The 17,631-nt window shown below is 47.0% G+C and overlaps 1 protein-coding gene across 9 annotated transcripts in view; it reads left to right on the top strand.

Moving 5' to 3' along the window:
- Positions 1-17,631, top strand: part of ANKRD27 (ankyrin repeat domain 27) — a 59,381-nt gene that overhangs the window by 25,993 nt on the left and 15,757 nt on the right. For 8 of the 9 annotated variants that reach the window (XM_061173263.1, XM_061173265.1, XM_061173264.1 and 5 more), the window contains 10 exons: positions 47-139; positions 1,202-1,329; positions 1,833-1,915; positions 2,742-2,857; positions 3,853-3,945; positions 5,344-5,541; positions 7,543-7,602; positions 7,693-7,812; positions 8,884-8,928; positions 10,894-11,016. In XM_061173263.1, coding sequence (XP_061029246.1) covers positions 47-139; positions 1,202-1,329; positions 1,833-1,915; positions 2,742-2,857; positions 3,853-3,945; positions 5,344-5,541; positions 7,543-7,602; positions 7,693-7,812; positions 8,884-8,928; positions 10,894-11,016 — 1,059 coding nt within the window. The remainder of the gene's footprint in view (positions 1-46; positions 140-1,201; positions 1,330-1,832; positions 1,916-2,741; positions 2,858-3,852; positions 3,946-5,343; positions 5,542-7,542; positions 7,603-7,692; positions 7,813-8,883; positions 8,929-10,893; positions 11,017-17,631) is intronic. The other variant, XM_061173267.1, reaches the window with a different exon arrangement.

The raw sequence follows: 17,631 nt of genomic DNA, 5'->3' as shown, positions 1-17,631 counted from the left end.
ACAGCTCATGATGTGTGATAAAACGGATTGTTGGCTTTTCCTGCAGGAGTCCGAGGGATTTGGCGACAGACTGTTCCTTAAGCAGAGAATGAGCTTGCTGTCTCAGATGACCTCGACTCCCATTGACTGCTTGTTTCAGGTAAGACACGCAGAGGTCCTGCGGGCACAGATGTGTGAGGGGCTCTCCATCCTCCCACACCTCTGTAGAATCCATCAGGGTGGTCCGCGTAGTTCAGTGCAGGAGTTCGTTTTGTGCTCGAGGGAGTGATAGGGATGCTGGATCAGCTCGGCTGCCCGTCTCCCCTGACGTGAGCTGCTCTGTAGCCCCACTGGGCAGCACAGCGAGGGCACCGGGCCCTGCGTGTGGAACCCTCTGCCCGGCTGTCCTCCTCTCCCCATTTGGCAAAACATGGCCGGTCCTTCACAGTCAGCTCGGTGGCACCTCACTGGCAGCTCTGCCAGAACTGGTGCCTCTTCTCGGCTCCGGGAGCCCCAGTTACAGATGTTTGTATGAGTGTGCTGGGCTGGGAGCAAGGCACGTGGTGGTGGTTTGATCCTCAGGCACAGGCAGGCAGCTCTTTCCTCAGATCTGATCTACCGCTGGGAGGCTGGCGAGGTTCCCTACGAGGCAGTCGTCAGAGGGCCACCCGGGGCCAGAGTGGGTTCCATGGAGGGCCCAGAGCTATGCACCCCTCAGAACATCTCACTCCCTGTGGGGAATACATCCAGGCATCACAGGGGTGAGCCCTGCAGGTTTGCTTGTTGATGGGGTCTTGTGATAATTGCAGCTGTTCTGCAAACCAAGGCTCTATTAGATTACAAGAAGATTTGACCCTCTAATGAGGGGTCAAAATCTACACCAAGGCTCAGGATGTATTGCCCCCCTACTCCTGTTGCTCTGGAAATTTTGTCATATTGTTGTTCCTTTAGTTTTGGAAAAACCCTAACATTTATAAAAATAAAAGAGAGTAGTACAATGAAGGAACGCCCGCGTAGCCATCTCCCAATCCTGTTTCATTTCTATCCCCCCCCGCCGACTTTTCCCCATCCACCCAAATTATTTTGAAACAAGTCCCAGAGAGCAAATTGTTTCATCCGTCCATACGTAGATGTGTGTTTCTGTAAGGATGCTCAGAAAATTCACACCTTAGAGAGCGAATAGTTCCTTCATATCAATAGTGCTTTTGATGTCACTTTTTAGCACATCGCATCAGGTAACCAGAAAGAAGTGGAAAGACTTCTGAGCCAGGAAGACCGAGATAAAGATGCCGTCCAAAAGATGTGTCACCCTCTGTGCTTCTGTGATGACTGTGAGAAACTCGTCTCTGGGTACGAGGGTCCTATGTGGGCTCAGCGCCAGGAAGGGGGAGACTCGGGGCCTGGGCAGAACTTTCCCACTTGTTTGCTGTGAGATTTGGAATGAGGAACTTATCCTCGCTGCACTCTGCTTCCTCTGCTGTGAAGTGGAGAGAGTAACGTCTGCTCCTTTGGAGAATCAGGTGGAATAAAGATTGTAAACATACCGGCACCCTGCTCGGCTGCTTTACCAGGGGAGGTGGGCAGAGGGCGTGCCCCAGGCTCGGAAAGTGGGTTTTAGGATGGGAGGACTGTCAGCTCCTGCCTGTAACCTTTTTGGTTTCCCCTTATCCTTATTGGGCTCTTTTGCTGGTTGTCAAGGCCTGGAGGGGTGGGCGGGGAGAGAGGCCCTGCGGAAGTCGGGGCTTCTGCTCTCTGGGACACGGTAGAGGAGACCCAGCTTGGATCATACCCGGAGATCTGTCTTCTTGTCCCAGGACCCTGGTGTATTTCTCTGTATCCTCTTTCTCTTTTAGGAGGCTGAATGACCCCTCCATTGTCACTCCATTCTCCAGAGACGACAGGGGTCATACACCGCTCCATGTGGCTGCCCTCTGCGGTACGTGGGCAAAGGGGTGGGGCCGAGGGTGGCCCTGCAGAGAGAGGGTGGCTGCTGGGTCTCACCGTGTGGATGCCTGGTGCTGCCCCTGGGCTGGTGGTCCAGCCAGGGAAGGCTTGAATCTGCACTATGAGAATGGCCTCAGAATTGGGGTTCTTATATTCCTCCTTTAAAAAAAATAACTTTACTGTCTTTAATTTATTTTTTTATTCTTTTTTTTTTAAACATTCTTTTCCAGTATGGTTCATCATAGGATATTGAATATAGTTCTCTGTGCTATACTGTCTTTTAAAGTGCACATGCAAAAAAAAATGTGTGCATTCAAGGTAGAAAACACAAACATCTGCAGTATCACCCGCCATCCTTCTGTCTCCCAGAGATCATTTTGATTCATGACTGTCTGAAATGTCAGCATGCTTATGAGTGTGTGTGTATAAAATAGATGATGCTGTGGGGATCATACTTTTCTGTACGGTGCTTTTTTCACTCAGCGACACGTAAGAACATTTCTCCATGTCAGTATTTTTTTACTGGTTGCACAATATTCCATCCTGTGGATTGATGCACCATGGACTCTTCTGTGGACGTCTAAGGCTCTTTTCTCCTACCTTCTGTGGCTGGGGGCTGGACTGGAGCCGAGTCCCCTCCAGAGGCCACCCCAGAGTGTTTGGAATCTGCAGAGTCTGACTTCACGTTAGCACTGGTTCCCCCCAAGCAGAAAAATGCCTCCCGGCGTGTCTCGTGCCAGGGGATGAGAGGGTGAAATAATGCCGTGGCTTCGCTTGCAGGGTTTGGAAAACCCGCTCTCTTCCCTTCTGTTCTGTAGGGCAGGCGTCCCTCATCGACTTTCTGGTTTCCAAGGGTGCGGTGGTGAACGCTACAGACTACCATGGCTCCACCCCGCTCCATCTCGCGTGTCAGAAGGGCTGTCAGAGCGTGACGGTGAGCAGCTGGGCGCGGACGGGCTGGGCTCTGCGCGCGGCTTGGCAGGGCTGGCCCCTCCTGTGTTCCACGCTGGCTCGGTCGGGCCGCAGGGAGGGCTGGGGTCTCAGGCACCTCGCCGAGGGTCTGCTGGGCAAAAGCTGTTAGCTGTAGATTTGAAATGTCACGGTAATATGGGGGAAGAAGGGTGGGGCTGTAGATTTTTTTTAATCTCTAAACTTTTTTTTTTTGGTATCATACTTTTTAATAATGAGATAGGATTTCCCTTCACCCACCCCCAAGATACTAGAAATATTTTAAATAGGGCCCCGAGATGGACTTTCCCGTAGACTTAACACCTACTGATGAGAAGACGGGCCAGAAACTAGAAAGGCAAAATTATTTTGCCCATCAGTGATGTTTCAATTTCATCTTAAGTTGTTTGGTACATAAATTGCCTCAGTTACTGCTAGTGATTGATGGGGGTTGTTTTTCTTTCTTTCTTTTTTCTTTTTTTTTTAATTGGAGTAGAGTTGATTTACAATGTTGTGTTAGTTTCAGGTGTCCAGCAAAGTGAATCAGTTATACATAAACATATATCCACTCTTTTTTTTTTTTTTTTTTTTTTTAGTAATCTCTAAACTTTTTATCAGGAAGGATGAGAGTGATGATAATATTTTTTGCTTTTGTTTTTTAAAATTAAAAAATTTTTTTGTTTCAAAGTATAGTTGATGTACAGTGTGTTAGTTTCAGGTGTATAGCAAAGTGATTCAGATATATATGTGTGTGTGTATATATATATAATGTATTTCTCTCTTTATATATAGTATATATTCCTTTTCAGATTATTTTCCATTATAGGGTTGACATAATTTTAATTGTAGTGTACGTAGATAAGGTTGAAAATGGAGACCAGTGACTTCCCGCCGTGAGGCTGGAGGCCGTGCTCCTGAGGACGCACGCGCCTGCACTCCGGGGCTTGCTGGTGCTCACTGCTCTCCCCTCCCCTTTGGAAGCTGCTGCTGCTGCACTACAAAGCCAGCGCCGAAGTGCAAGACAACAACGGCAACACCCCTCTGCACCTGGCCTGCACCTATGGCCACGAAGACGTAAGTGGTCCTTGCTGCGCCGAGGGCGGCCGTGTTTACCCTTTCTCACAGAGAAAAGTGAATTTCCAGTTGGTTGAATGTCGTATTTTATGTTGACAGTTATTGGAACATTTGGCAGATAATTTTTTTAATTAAAAAATTTAAAAACACGTTACAGATGCTGTATTGAAATAACAGAAATCTAAAACATAATTGTCTTTTCCTGAAATGAAATCATGTGCATTCATCCCTGCTACCGTCTGCTTCTTACCTTTCTTCATACTCAATTTTTACATTTTATATTTTTAAAGAAATATCAAGGAATTTCATCATTTCCGTGTTTGCTTAATATTTAATTCTGTGTGTGTGTGTGTGTGTGTGTGTTACTTTTTTTCCTAACCACTCTCTCGCTTCTCTCCATGGTAATATCCGGGTAGATTTATACAGACGTGGGTTGAGCCTGGGTTAGGTGGTTGATGAGCGAAAACGAGATCATACCCTACACAATTTTATGCAGCTTATTTTCCTAACTTAATCATGGACATCCCATAGGTCAATAAATGTAGATCTAACCCGTTCTGTAATCGCTACACAAAGTCTATGACGTGTGTTGTGTCAGGGACCTTAAGACCACTCCCCAGTTCAGTGGTTCGCTAGGAGGGCTCACAGGATGAGCATATGGTTGTATTCATAGCTGTGATTTATTGCAGTAAAGGGACACAGAGCAAAATCAGCCAAAGGGAAGGTCCAAGGATGAAGTCCGGAGGAAACGAGGTGCAGGCTTCCAAGAGCATCTCCCTGTGGAGTCACTCAGGACAGCTTATTCCTCCAGCAACGAGTCGTTAACAACACGTGCAAAGTGTTTTCCACCCGGGAAGCTCATTAGGGACTCAATGCCCAAGATTTTGGTTGGAGGCCCGTCGTGTGAACACCGTTTTGCCTAGAACATTTCAACATTCCAGACTCCCAGAAGGACAGCAGGTGTTCAGCATAAACCACTGTTGGACAAACTAGGCCCAGTGAGCCCCTCTCATCAGTCAGGGGACTGTGAGAACACTCCCCAAATCCAAGTTCCCAAGGAACATCGCAAGTCAAGGGGGCCAGCCTTGCAAGCAGGCCTTTCCAGTGATGGCGGTCTCAGGCCTGCTCTGGTGACTCCTTTCTGCACATGATGTGTGACAATTTATTCAGCCATTTCTTATTGATTGACAGTTGGGTTCTTTAAAAAAAAAAAAACAGGAACGATGTGTCCTGATCAGGTGATCTGGAACCCTGGAGGTCTGATGTTCTGTTACTGTATGTTTGCTTGGCAGATGGCGCCTTGATCGAATTGGGACGTGGGCCGAGGCTGCGGGCTGCACAGATCTGCCCGAGGCCGGGCGTGTGAGTTCACGGTAGCCTTTCCCATTCTGTTTGCAGTGTGTGAAGGCTCTGGTCTACTATGACGTGCAGTCCTGCAGACTAGATATTGGTAACGAGAAAGGAGACACTCCCCTGCACATCGCTGCCCGCTGGGGTTACCAAAGCATCATAGAGACGTTGCTACAGAACGGAGCATCCACAGAGATCCAGAACAGGCTGAAGGAAACGCCCCTCAAGTGTGCGTTAAACTCAAAGGTAGCCTTTTTCATCTCGGAGCAGCAGTATGACTTTAAACAGTATCAGCATCTGCAGCTTAGGTCTTGGCCGTGCTGTTCACACTGTGCATTAGTCCCCAAGGCTGGAACTTGGCCGCATCCTCTCTGCTGCACTCGGGACCTGGTCGTTCATGGGTTTTACCTATTCATCTTATTTTCCATCTTAGTAGGCATTTTTCTCAGTGTCATGCCAAGAGCTGCTCCCAGCAGAGTTTGCCCCGGCCTCTGAGTGCTGTTGGTTTCTGGGCAGGTGGAGTGAGAGGAAATGGGACGGTGGCTCCGGCCGGGAAGAGCGGGGACGGGGTGTTGGAAGCAGCAAGCATCAGCTCTGTTTTCCTGTTCCTTCACCCTCAGCGTCTAAAACTTTAGTCTGATTTGGCCAACTTCGAACATCGTTGGGTGTAATTTCCTTCATAAATGATTCATTAATGAACTACTAGCACGTCCTGCTGGTAATTTCTGGAAGCACATAGTTTGGGGCCACATGTCGTGCACTGCTTGCTCTTGAGCAGGTGGGGAGCGATGGGAGCTTCCAGAGGCCAGGCCTTCCCAGCAGCAGCTCTGTTGCTGGGAACAGCTTCCAGAGGTCTCGCCTCCCAGCAGCAGCTCTGTTGAAGGGGTGTCCTCAGAGAAGCGTGTTTGGCCAACTAGCCAGAGGAAGCCTAGGGCCACGTGCGATGGCCATCCGAGGTCCTGATGCCCAGAGCATCCCGGCTAGTGGCTCACATAGGTGATGCCGTTTTAATACAGGTCTCCAAGTGTCTCCCTTTGCACAGGCCCTACTTTCTGCCTCTTGATGTTTTATAATTTCCAGTCCTCTTCTAGGGAGTTCTTTTAGTTTGTTTATGTCTTCTTCTAGGAGTAGCACAGTTTTTGTTTTTAAACCACTTTATTGAGGGATGATTGACATACAAAAAGCTGTCCGTATTTAGTGTATACAACTTGATGAGCTTGGAGACAAGTCCACACCCATGAGACCAACACCACAATCTGTGCCATAAATACATCCATCACCTCCAGAAGTTTCCCCCCACCCTCTTTATTTATAGATTATTATTATTATTTTGTGTGTGTGATAAGAACACAACATAAGACCTGTAGGAGTGTGTGTTTTTTTTTAAATTATTATTTATTTATTTATTTTTGGCTGTGTTGGGTCTTCGTTTCTGTGCGAGGGCTTCCTCTAGCTGCGGCAAGTGGGGGCCACTCTTCACCGCGGTGCGCGGGCCTCACTATCGTGGCCTTTCGTTGCAGAGCACAGGCTCCAGACGTGCAGGCTCAGTAGTTGTGGCTCACGGGCCTAGTTGCTCTGCGGCATGTGGGATCTTCCCAGACCAGGGCTCAAACCCATGTCCCCTGCATTAGCAAGCAGATTCTCAACCACTGCACCACCAGGGGAGCCCAGGAGTGTGGTTTTTGAAGGTTTAAATCCCTGCTCCTGACCCGGGGGCCTCAGCTGCCCATGCCCTCCCGGGGTCTCAGCTTTGTAGCAGCCAGAGCCACGGAACTGGATGATACCACCCTTGGCCTGAGATGCCCATGAGGGGCTGAGGGCACCTCTGCACTGGAGCTTCTCCAAAGGCCCTTCCGAGGGAGCTCTGCAGACACAAGGAGCAGACGGCCTTCTGGGCTCAGCTCCGAGCTGGTCCCACTTAAGGCCCGTGGCTGCCAGTGGAAAGGTCACACTTCAGGCCTGTGGACCACCAGCCCAGGCTGGATGAGGCAGCCTTTGAGACCCCTCTGTGCCTGGGCTTCCCTTGTCCGCTGAGCCCATTCGTGGGGAGCACTGGCTCCTCCTGCTGAACTTAGCGTGGTCCTGAGTAGGTTCCCACCCGCTCTGGGCCTTGGTGTCCCCCCTGTCTCTCTGAGAGCCTGGCTGGGCCACGTGGCTTTCCGAGGAGGTGGGTGCAGTGGGGCCATAGGGGTGATGAGACCTTGGCGACCCATCTCAGTACTTTTCGCGTCCCCTTTGGCCTCCTAGATTCTGTCCATGATGGAAGCCCACCATCCGTCCGTCGAGAGGGGGCAGAAGTCTTCAGAGGTAAGAGGACGGGGCTGCGCTTGCCGGCCCTACTTGAGACCAGCCTCTATCTGGCCCTCACCCACCCCTCACCGGGCTCCCTGGCTGCAGGTGCCTGCGCGGCCCCCTCAGTGCTCCGTGGATTCCATCAGCCAGGGCTCCTCCGCCTCCAGCTTCTCCTCCGCGTCGCTGAGCTCCAGGCAAGAGGAGCCCAGAAAGGACTACAGGGAGGTGAGGCCCCCGGACCGGAGGGCAGAGAGGGGCGGGGGGGCGGCCTGTGTTCTGGGGGACAGCCAGAGAGCCCCGGCCTGATGAGGGCCACCCCGCCAGCCTGCTCGCCGCCGCTGGGGCAGCGTGTCTGCTGTGGTGAAGGTCAGTGCCCTCGAGGGGAGCCCGGCCAGCCTCACCCTGCTTGCCCTTCATGGACGGACGTGTGTGTGTGTGTGTGTGTGTGTGTGTGTGTGTGTGTGTGAAAGAGAGATGGGGGGGTATTCTAAGAAAAGTACAGGTAAAGTCACCTGTAGGTCCACTGCTTTAAGATCATTTTACGAAGTAAATTCTCTGCCCTTATCTCCCACTCTGTCAGCGCCCCTGTTAACCTGATGTGTCTCGTTCCTGACTTCCTGCAGAGTTTATGTAGACGTGTACATGTTCTCACGCGTTGCGTTTTGTAAAAGCTGACTCACAGCCTGTTTTGTTTGTTTGTGTGTTTTTTTCCGTCTAACCTACCTTCGACCTTGTCCATTGTCAGCCCACAGAGCAGACCATGGCGTGGATGTGCCCATCCCCTGCGGATGGGGAGCCCTCACTGACTCCACCCCAGGCTCCTCCTCCCCTGTCACCCGCAGGCTGTGACCTGCTCTCGGAGGGCCCAGTAAGCCTAGCTCGATGCAGAACCACAGCAAAGAAAGCCAAGAGGCGTGCTCCAGAGTCTAACAGAGGCCTGGAGTCGTTCCTAGGGGCGTGCCTGCCCTCATGGTACCTGTAGCTGGCAGATAATGAGAGCTGAATAGATGCAGTTCTGAAGGGTGGCTGCCCTCTTAGGAAGCGCTTGTGCTCCCAGGTGGCTGTCATCCCACTGTGCCACATGAATGGCGGGTCATCTTATAGACCTTACACGGAAGGTGCACGCCGGCCCCTCCTGGATGCCCTATCTGAACAACTTTGGGGATGTGTTTGAAAGATACTAAATGAGATCAAGAGACACAGGAAAGCTACTAGGTTTTCAGAAGGTTGTTTTTATTATTTCTATTCTTATTGTATTATTATAATTTTCCTTACATTCTTTTTCCTTTTATTAAGGTAGAAAAACTTCTAAGAGCCATTGCTGATGGTGACCTGGAAATGGTGAGTTTTTAGAAGTGAATTTCAAGCAGCTTGCTCTCGGCTTAAGCAGCTGTGCTCATGTGTCTTGTCTCCAGGTGAGTCAGGAGCTGTCAGGGTTCTTTGTTCACGTTCACGCAGAAGGGGTGCATTTCATGAGTACTTGGTGATGGGATGTGACGTGCCCCCTGCAAGTAACGAGGCAGGTGGAATGAAGCTGCAGTGTGAGCCTATCCCTGCCCTTTAGACATTCACATTCCAGGAGGGCAGCGATCTTGGCAAGAGGACCAGCCTGTGTCCAGGGGCACAGAGTGCGGGCTCGGGGCCAGAGTCCGCTAGCTGGGAGCAGGGTGAACAGACCGGGTGGGGAAGGGTGGAGGTGGCGAAGGGGAGGCCAGAGCCCAGAGGGCGTTGGTGTGGCCCTGCAGGAGTTGTGGGCGGTGTGAATCCCTGGCTGGGAGGCTGAGTCTCAGACTTGGGGCTCCAAGGACTCACAAGCAAGTGTCCGAACGAGATGGTGCTAAGGTGTCAGGGAACATCTATGATGAGATCACTGGAGACGCCCATGGGCAGTTCCCCTGGCTTGCCTTTGGCTTCCTGAAAGGAATTTGTTCTGTCTTCCACTTTAAAAGGAGGGGTAAATTAGCGCTTACCAGATTAGGAGGCCTGAGTGGATCAGATTTACAAGAACGCTTCACAGGGATGTGTGTTTCAAGAGTGCTTTTTGCCAATGATGGAGCTTGAGGTGGTGGACAGAAGTTCCTGGCATCTGATCATCACAGCCTCCGGGGTATTAAGAATCGGAAGGTAGTTGGCAGTGTCTTAGCCTCTGCCCAGAGGCCACTGTGAATCCATCAGCCTGACACATGGTTACTCGGTGGGGAGGACACAGGCATCTGGATCTGGCTGTTGCTCCCCTTGAGAGACCAGCCCCAGGGCACCCAGTGTTCTTTGGGGGAGGCAAAGGAAGAGCTCCTCAGGCTCCCTATGAGCCGCGGCGAGAGCCAGTGTGGAGAAGAGATTGTGACCATCCCTGAGTCATGATGCGTCTGCTCTGTGCCCGAGGCTGCCGCCCCTCGGCGCCCTTCCCCCGTCTTGTTCCTTCTAATCACCAAGAGGAACTGCCCTCGGTCTGGTCTGTCCCAGCCAGTCTGTTAGGTGAGGGCCCGGTTGAGGTGAGGCCTTTGGTGTTTCCACCCTGAGGAGTATCTGTTGTCAGAAACGTGGAAGGGACCTGGAGCGGGGGATGTTTGGGATTGCACGGGTCTTCCTGGGGCCCTTTGTCACTCCTTGCAGGCTTTTGCTGACTTCCTCAGTGCTCAGAACCAGGCCTAGAAACGTATTTATATTGTTTTCTTTTCTCACGTTTAATATCCTAGAAACTTGTGTTTACTGGAACATAAATTTGACCTGTTAGGGGTCTTTTCAGTGCTTTCACCTGTGGGCTAGGGCATTAAAGTGGAAAGGACACTGGCGTGGCATCAGAGAGCCTGTGATTAGGTTCTGGCCACCACCTCCTCATCCTGTGGCCTTGAACAAGTGGCCCCCGGAGTGAGTCTCCTCCCCCGTAGGATGAGACGGACCGGTTGTTGAAAGCAGACAGTGAGAAGACGTAAGAGGAGGTGCTCACGAGATGCTCCAGGACTAGGGCTCTAAAGCCGTCACCCTGAAGCAATGCCGCTCTGCCCCTTTTTAAGATAGAAGAAAAGAATCTAACGTAAGCTGCAGAAATGGGAGCTCAGTCTCTCTCTGTCACTACTGAAAGGACTGAGAAAGGCTTGAGCACAGGTGAACCCTGGAATCCTCAAGAGGGAGCAGCCATCATGTATAAGTTACTTTGGTGGTTGAGGAAATGTATCAATAGGTCCTGATTAGAGAAGTGTGTGTGTGTGTGTGTGTGTGTGTGTGTGTGTGTCTAAGATACCATAACTTGTAAAGAAGCTGAGGATGGGTTTTAAGTCCCTATTTCTCCTTACTGCCCGGCGCCAGGTGCGTTACCTGTTGGAGTGGACAGAGGAGGACCTGGATGAAGCGGAGGATGCTGTCAGGGCGGTGGATCTTGAATTTTGTCACCCCTTGTGCCAGTGCCCCAAATGTGCTCCAGCTCAAAAGGTTTGGCTTTTCTTCTGTTGGGGGATGGAGGTAGAGGGCAAATTCTTCTTTTTCCCCTTAGGAAAGTTGTCTGCTTCTCAGCCAGCTAATGGCCGAGTGGCTGGTTGTAGGTGTCCCCTGAGATACAGCTCAAGGTAGAGGAAAGTGGACACTCATGCAGGATCTGGCTCCGGCTGCCTGCTTTCTGAATGGGCAGGTCAGGGAACAGGGTCATGAACGCGGGCTTAGTGTTTCAGTGGCTCTCAAGGCCCCTGAGTCACAAGGCAGGAGCTTATGAACAGACATGCCCAGGGGTCTCCGTCCATGTGGCCGTGGTCCCTTGGGAGGATGCAGGCAAGAGCCACTGCCCACTGCCTTTGCTCACGTTGGTGCACCCTCTGCGGGAGGACCCTCCCACCAAGCACAGAGAGAGCCCTGTGCCTTTTACCCTGTTTCCCCCAATGGTAATAGCTTGCAAAAGCACAGTACAATATCCCGACCAGGATATTACCATGGATACAATCCATCCGTCTTACTCATATTTCCCTGGTTTTATTTGTGCTTGTATGTGTGTGTGCGCACATGCCTGCACGTGTGTTTATTTACGTGTTCTGTCTAGTTTTGTTTTTTTTTTTTAAATGGGGTATAGTTATTTTACAATGTTGTGTTAGTTTCTACTGTACAGCAAGGTGAAGTAGAGTTCCCTGTGCTATACAGCAGGTTCTCATTAGTTATCTATTTTATACATATTAGTGTATATATGTTAATCCCAATCTCCCAATTCATCCCACTCCCCCTTTCCCCCCTTGGTGTCCATACATTTGTTCTCTACATCTGTGTCTCTATTTCTGCCTTGCAAACCGGTTCATCTCTACCATTTTTCTAGATTCCACAAATATGCGTTAATATATGATATTTGCTTTTCTCTTTCTGACTTACTTCACTCTGTATGATAGTCTCTAGGTCCATCCATGTCTCTACAAATGACCCAATTTCATTCCTTTTCATGGCTGAGTAGTATTCCATTGTATATATGTACCACATCTTCTTTATCCATTCCTCTGTTGATGGACATTTAGGTTGTTTCCATGTCCTGGCTATTGTACATAGTGCTGCAATGAACATTGGGGTGCATGTGTCTTTTTTTTTTTTAAATTAATTAATTAATTAATTTTTGGCTGCATGGGGTCTTTGTTGCTGTGCGTGGGCTTTCTCTAGTTGCGGCGAGCAAGGGCTACTCTTCGTTGCGGTACACAGGTTTCTCATTGTGGTGGCTTCTCTTGTCACGGAGCATGGGCTCTAGGCGCGCAGGCTTCAGTAGTTGTGGCCCATGGGCTTAGTTGCTCCGCGGCATGTGGGATCTTCCTGGACCAGGGCTCAAACCCATGTCCCCTGCATTGGCAGGTGGATTCTTAACCACTGCACCACCAGGGAAGCCCTGCATGTGTCTTTTTGAATTATGGTTTTCTCAGGGTATATGCCCAGTAGTGGGATTGCTGGGTCATATGGTAATTCTATATTTAGTTTTTTAAGGAACCTCCGTACTGTTCTCCATAGTGGCTGTATCAATTTACTTTCCCACCAACAGTCAAGAGGGTTCCATTTTCTGCACACCCTCTCCAGCATATGTTGTTTGTAGATTTTCTGATGAGGCCCATTCTAACTGGCGTGAGGTGATAGCTCATTGTAGTTTTGATTTGCATTCCTTTAACGATTAGTGATGTTGAGCATCTTCTCATGTGCCTCTTGGCCATCTGTATGTCTTCTTTGGAGAAATGTCTATTTAGGTCTTCCACCCATTTTTTTTTTTTTTTAATTTATTTTTGGCTGCATTGGGTCTTCGTTGCTGTGTGCAGACTTTCTCTAGTTGCGGCGAGTGGGAGCTACTCTTTCGTTGTGGTGCGCAGGCTTCTCATTGCAGTGACTTCTCTTGTTGCGGAACATGGGCTCTAGGCGCACGGGCTTCAGTAGTTGTGGCCCATGGGCTTAGTTGCTCTGCGGCATGTGGGATCTTCCTGGACCAGGGTTGGAACCCATGTCCCCTACACTGGCAGGCGGATTCTTAACCACTGCGCCACCAGGGAAGTCCTTCCGCCCATTTTTTGATTGGGTTGTTTGTTTTTTTGATATTGAGCTGCATGAGCTGTTTGTATATTTTGGAGATTAATCCTCTGTCCGTTGATTCGTTTGCAAATATTTTCTCCCATTCTGAGGGTTGTCTTTTCATCTTGTTTATGGTTTCCTTTGCTGTGCAAAAGCTTTTAAGTTTCATTAGGTCCCATTTGTTTATTTTTGTTTGTATTTCCATTACTGTCCTGCGTTCTGTTTAGTTTTATCACATGTGTAGGTTTGTGTGTCCACCACCACATTCAAGGTACAGAACAGTTCTCTCCTCACAAGGAGAATAACTCATGTTGCCTTTTATAATCACACCCACCTCTCTCCCTGTCACCCCAACCCACCATCCCTGACCCCTGGCAACCACTAATCTGTTCTCCAGTTCTAATATTTTGTCATTTCAAAAATGTTATATAAAAGTCATCATACAGCATGGAACCTTTGGGGATTGGCTTTGTTCACTCAGCCTGATTTCCAGGTTGTTGTGTGTAATCAACAGTTTATTCTGCATCGCCGAGCAAACTCTAAACACACCACTGGGCTAGAAGAATAGTTTTAATTTAATCACAGCATGAAGCAATTTACTTTTGTGTCTTTTTGAGAAATTACAAAAAGAGAAAAAGATAGTAGGCTTTAAAAGAGCAAGGAACATAAATTTATCCAATAAATTCAACAGATGCTGTAATGTGTAATTCAGTTTCTTGCTACAATTAATGAACTGTGAGGTGGGGGAGAGCAGAGTGGGTAAATGACCAGAAGGACAGCAGAGACACAGTAACTCCTTCCAGCCATACAGTCACTGATGGGCCTGAGGGCTGTGCTACTTCATTCACATCACATCCTTTGAAACAGCATCTGCCTTTTTAATCCCTTTGTTTGTCACAGCAGCCCACCTTGGGGAAGTCAGTTTTTGGACTGTACATATCCAGCAGCATGCGGACAGAAGAAAAGTTGTACATCCCAATGTACACAATACCCTGTAGCTGAAAAAGCTACAAGTGAATGAAAAACTCAGTCATTTCAATATTCTTAGGTTAGAGACATCCATGGTGAAGCTTTTTTAATAAAGTAGTATTATCTTGCAGTACAAAGGATAACACCATTATATCTGTTTTGTAAAGTCAAATTAATTTTCTTAGCATGGGACATACACATTGAGTTAGACAGCTAGCACGTGAATGAGCACATGCTATGTATACAACGCCATTTACAACTGCTCAAAAAAAAAATGAACTACTTAGGTATACACTTAACAAGACATGGACAGGATCTGTATGCTGGAAATCACAAAATGATGAAAAAAGTCAAAGAATGCGTAAATACTTAGATATATCAGATCATGAAGACTCAACCTAGTAAAGATGTTATTTCTCCCCAGATTGATCTACAGTTTTAATGCAATTCCTATCAAAATCCTAACAAAGTTTTTGTAGATATAGACAAGCTTATTTTAAAATTTATATGGAAAGACGCAGGCCCTAAAATATCTAAAACGATCCTGGCAAAGAAGAATAAATTAGGATCACTCTACCCAATATTAAGGCTAACTATGTAGCTACAGTAATCAAGACAGTGTGGCCCTGGTGGAGGGACAGACACACAGATCACTGGGACAGACAGAGAACCCAGAAATAGACCCACACATATATAGTCAACTGAGGTTGACTGACAGCAAGTCGGTGGGGGAAGGACAGCCTTTTCAACAAACAGTGCTGGAGCAAGTGGACATCTTCAGGCAAAAAAATGAACCTCAATGTAAACTCACACCCTGTACAAAAATTAACTCAAAATGGATCACAGACTTAACCATAAAATGTAAAATTATAAAACTTTTAGAAAAAAACAGGAAGAAATCGTTGGAATCCAGGGCTAAGCAAAGAGTTCTTAGACTTGACACCCAAAGCATGATCCATAAAGAGCAAATGGATAAGTTGGACTTCTAAATTACAAACTTGCCCTGTGGAAGCCCATGCAAAGAAGCTATACAGGCAGATTACAGACTAAAAGAAAATACCTGCAAAGCACATATCTGACAAAGGGCCAGAATCTAGAATATTTAAAGAACTTTCAAAACTCGATAGTAAAGAAAGAAAACAAACCAATAAGAAAATGGGCAAAGGGAATGAACAAACATTTCATTGAAGAGCATTTAGATGTGGCAAATAAGCACATGAAAGGATGTTCAAGGTCATCACCCATCAGCGAAATGCAAATTATAGCCACAGTGAGATAACGCTATGCGCCTATCAGAATGGCTAAAATAAAAATTAGTGAAAAGTGAAACCACCAAATGCCGGTGAGGATGTGGGGGACTTGGTTCACTCATCCACTGCTGGTGGGAATATAAAAGCCACTCTGGAAAACAGTGTTTGTTGTCAGTTCCTTATAAAACTAACCATAGAATTACCATGTAATTACCACATGATTCAGCAATTGCATTCCTGGGCATTTATCTTAGAGGAATGGAAACTTATGTTCTCTCAAAAACCTGTAAACAGATGTACACAGCAACTTTATTTGCAGTATCCCCAAACTGGAAACAACCCACGTGCCCTTCAATGGGTGAACTGCTAAACAAAGTACGGCATGCCACGGGGCGCTGTTCAGCGATAAAGAATAAACTGTTGATTACATGCAACACCTGGAATCAGGACATTTGGTAGTCTCCTGTTTCTGGCTTTGTGAATAAAGCAACTGTGAACATTTGTGTACAGTTCTTTGTGTAAATATATTTTTACTTGGGTAATTACCTAGGAGTATAATTGCTGGGTTATGCAGGAGGTATATGTTAACTTGAAATGACCAGTTTTCCACAGTGATTATAGCATTTTTCATTCCCGCCAGCAGGGTGTGAGAATTCTAGTTGCCCCAAATCCCGGTCAGCACTTGGTATTTTGACTTTTTAACTTTAGCCATTCTGGTAAGTGTGCAGTGGTATTTCATCATGTTCTTCCCTTCTACTTCTTCATCTGCTTGTTTTTGATTTTTTTGAAGTATAATTTATATACAGTGAAATTCACCCTTTAAATTTATCATAGCTTTTAAAAGAGATAACATTTTTAATCATCGAAAAGTGAACTAGATAACCCAAGTTTTTTTTTTTTTTTTTTTTTTTTTTAACAGTTAGAGATGCTACATTGCACTCCTTCTGGGTTACTTTTATTTATTTATTTATTTATTTTTTGGTGTGTTAGTTTCTGCTTTATAACAAAGTGAATCAGTTATACATATACATATGTTCCCATATCTCTTCCCTCTTGCATCTCCCTCCCTCCCACCCTCCCTATCCCACCCCTCTAGGTGGTCACAAAGCACCGAGCTGATCTCCCTGTGCTATGCGACTGCTTCCCACTAGCTATCTATTTTACATTTGGTAGTGTATATATGTCCATGACACTCTCTCACCCTGTCACATCTCACCCCTCCCCCTCCCCATATCCTCAAGTCCATTCTCTAGTAGGTCTGTGTCTTTATTCCCGTCTTGCCACTAGGTTCTTCATGACCTTTTTTTTTTTTTTTTTTTTCCTTAGATTCCATATATATGTGTTAACATACTGTATTTCTTTTTCTCTTTCTGACTTACTTCACTCTGTATGACAGACTCTAACTCCATCCACCTCATTACAAATACCTCCATTTCATTTCTTTTTATGGCTGAGTAATATTCCATTGTATATATGTGCCACATCTTCTTTATCCATTCATCCGATGATGGACACCTAGGTTGCTTCCATGTCCTGGCTATCGTAAACAGAGCTGCAATGAATATTTTGGTACATGACTCTTTCTGAATTATGGTTTTCTCAGGGTATATGCCCAGTAGTGGGGTTGCTGGGTCGTATGGTAGTTCTATTTTTAGTTTTTTAAGGAACCTCCATACTGTTCTCCATAGTGGCTGTATCAATTTACATTCCCACCAACAGTGCAAGAGTGTTCCCTTTTCTCCACACCCTCTCCAGCATTTATTGTTTCTAGATTTTTTGATGATGGCCATTCTGACCGGTGTGAGATGATACCTCATTGTGGTTTTGATTTGCATTTCTCTAATGATTAATGATGTTGAGCATTCTTTCATGTGTCTGTTGGCAATATGTATATCTTCTTTGGAGAAATGTCTATTTAGGTCTTCTGCCCATTTTTGGATTGGGTTGTTTGTTTTTTTGTTATTGAGCTGCATGAGCTGCTTGTAAATCTTGGAGATTAATCCTTTGTCAGTTGCTTCATTTGCAAATATTTTCTCCCATTCTGAGGGTTGTCTTTTGGTCTTGTTTATGGTTTCCTTTGCTGTGCAAAAGCTTTTAAGTTTCATTAGGTCCCATTTGTTTATTTGTGTTTTTATTTCCATTTCTCTAGGAGCTGGGTCAAAAAGGATCTTGCTGTGATTTATGTCATAGAGTGTTCTGCCTATGTTTTCCTCTAAGAGTTTGATAGTGTCTGGCCTTACACTTAGGTCTTTAATCCATTTTGAGTTTATTTTTGTGTATGGTGTCAGGGAGTGTTCTAATTTCATACTTTTAC

The sequence above is a fragment of the Eubalaena glacialis genome, chromosome 18, assembly GCF_028564815.1.
Source record: "Eubalaena glacialis isolate mEubGla1 chromosome 18, mEubGla1.1.hap2.+ XY, whole genome shotgun sequence".
Lineage (NCBI taxonomy): Eukaryota > Metazoa > Chordata > Mammalia > Artiodactyla > Balaenidae > Eubalaena > Eubalaena glacialis.
Note: the sequence above shows the minus strand (reverse complement) of the source record. Positions and strands in the feature narration are given on the sequence as shown.